The sequence below is a fragment of the Colobus angolensis genome, unplaced genomic scaffold, assembly GCF_000951035.1.
Source record: "Colobus angolensis palliatus isolate OR3802 unplaced genomic scaffold, Cang.pa_1.0 Scaffold34, whole genome shotgun sequence".
NCBI lineage: Eukaryota > Metazoa > Chordata > Mammalia > Primates > Cercopithecidae > Colobus > Colobus angolensis.
The window spans coordinates 5,119,923-5,121,730 of NW_012116710.1; the positions used below are offsets into that span (position 1 = coordinate 5,119,923).

General features: G+C 63.8%; 1 protein-coding gene across 1 annotated transcript in view; it reads right to left on the bottom strand.

Moving 5' to 3' along the window:
* GGN (gametogenetin) overlaps positions 1-429 on the bottom strand; it is a 2,970-nt gene extending 2,541 nt beyond the window's left edge. Inside the window, exon 1 of the mRNA XM_011952516.1 lies at positions 30-429. Coding sequence (XP_011807906.1) covers positions 30-429 — 400 coding nt within the window. The remainder of the gene's footprint in view (positions 1-29) is intronic.
* Between the last annotated feature and the right edge of the window lie 1,379 nt (positions 430-1,808).

Below are 1,808 nucleotides of genomic sequence, written 5' to 3' on the forward strand. Positions count from 1 at the left end.
CGGCAGCGGGCGGAGGCTCGGAGGGTCACCCTGGCCGCGATGGCTCGCCTCCAGCAGGCGGCGGATCCGGGGCACTGGAGTGCCCGCGGGCTTTTGCCATTTAGACGGGCCGGGCAGCAGGGTTCCCGCGGGGGCTGGGGGTGGTGCAGAGACCGCGGCCGCCTCTTCAGGAGGGGGCATCACTGGAGAGGGCCGTTCTAAGGTGAGGGGCAGGGTCGAGGGTGAGGCCTGGGGCTCCCGGGGTACCAGGAGTCCCGGGGGTGCGGAGCTGCCAGGGAACCAGACACCCAGCCCGCGAGTCAGGCGCAAGGCCTGGGAGGTCATCTCGGGCTCCACCAGGGACGTCCGGCGGGAGTCGGGGGCGCGGTCCGAGGACTGTTCTTTTCGGGAGCCCCCACCCGCCGATGGCTCCGAATGCAGGTTCCCCATTTCTGACGGAGCTGGGAGACTGATCAGAAAAACTTACGCCAGTCAGCCTGCCAGGGCCCTGGGGACCCTATGAGGCTGGCTGTACTTTATCTAATGCATCCGCACCGGCCCCGCCCCTGTTCTCCACGATCCGATCAGGCCCAAGTCCTTAGGTAGCACTCCTATTCCTCGACCCTCGACACTCACGTCTTCTTTCCCATGTCCCCAACACAGCTGCTGTTCAGACACTTCAGTACCTGCCCCATTATGTACTAAGGTTCCATGCCTGTCCCCTTGGCTGGTCATGCTGATCCCTCAGTCCTCTCCTCTAACTCTCTGACTCCTCGCCTCTCTCTAGATCACCTGGGTCCCGCCCTCTTCCCAGACAGCGGCAGATCATCAGGTCTCACCCCTAAACCTCTTCCCGAGTGGCATCCACACTCGAGCTCCACCCCTGTCCCCAAGCTCCGCCCTGGCCCCGCCTCCGCCCAGAGGAGCCCACTCACCGAGTCCTCCAGCCGACCAGAGTTCAGACAGCGGCCCCCTGGGCCCGGGGCAGGGCAGGGAACTGCCGTAGGAGAAAATAACCGAAAAGAACGGGGGTGCGGGTGAAGGCAAGTGGGCGAGACAGCGAGGGCGGACCCCGAGATCTAGGCCCCGCCCCTGGAGTTCGAGGCCCCGCCCTCCTGCGAGCCCGCGGGATCCCGGCCCCTTACGAACCTGGGTCTCCCCTTGAAATACTCCGAGGTCTTATTCCTCGCCCCCCGGCTTTCTAGTTCTAAGCTCCACCCCTTTGGGTTGTTCTCCTTAGCCCCTCCCCTTTAGAATGCTCCGCCCCTCTCCTTATTCCCTCCCGAGGCCCCGCCCACGCGAACACCCATGCGTCGCTCCTCCCCTTTGGACCTCTCATCTGCCCCGCCCCTAAGGCAATTTACCTCTAAGCTCCGCGTTTTTAAGACCCGGCAACTTCGTTTCCCAAGACCCTCTCCTTGCCCCGGCGCGCCGAGAAGGCCCATCCACCGTGGGCCCGCCCCTTCCGTGACGCACGCACTAGTCCTCGCCTTCAGCATCCAAACCTCGTTAAACCCAGGCCCTCCAACCCCACCCACATGTGAAGGCTCCCCTCACGCCCCACCCCTTATCGAACCCTGCCAGGCACTCAGCCCCTCCTATTTCGAAGCCACAGCGTAGACCACCGCCTCTTTAGAACCTTGAGACTAGTCCCTGTCCCTGCCCCTGTCCCCTCCTCATAGCATTAGAGACCAATGGCGCAGATGGGTGGAAAAGTGGGGGATCCCCTCTGGATCTTAAGAAAATGGGGGCTGGGGGGTTGCTCTCTAGAGCTAGTGCCGGGCTCTAGGACCCAGCAGGCAAGTAAGCCCGCCTCGCTCTTACCCCTC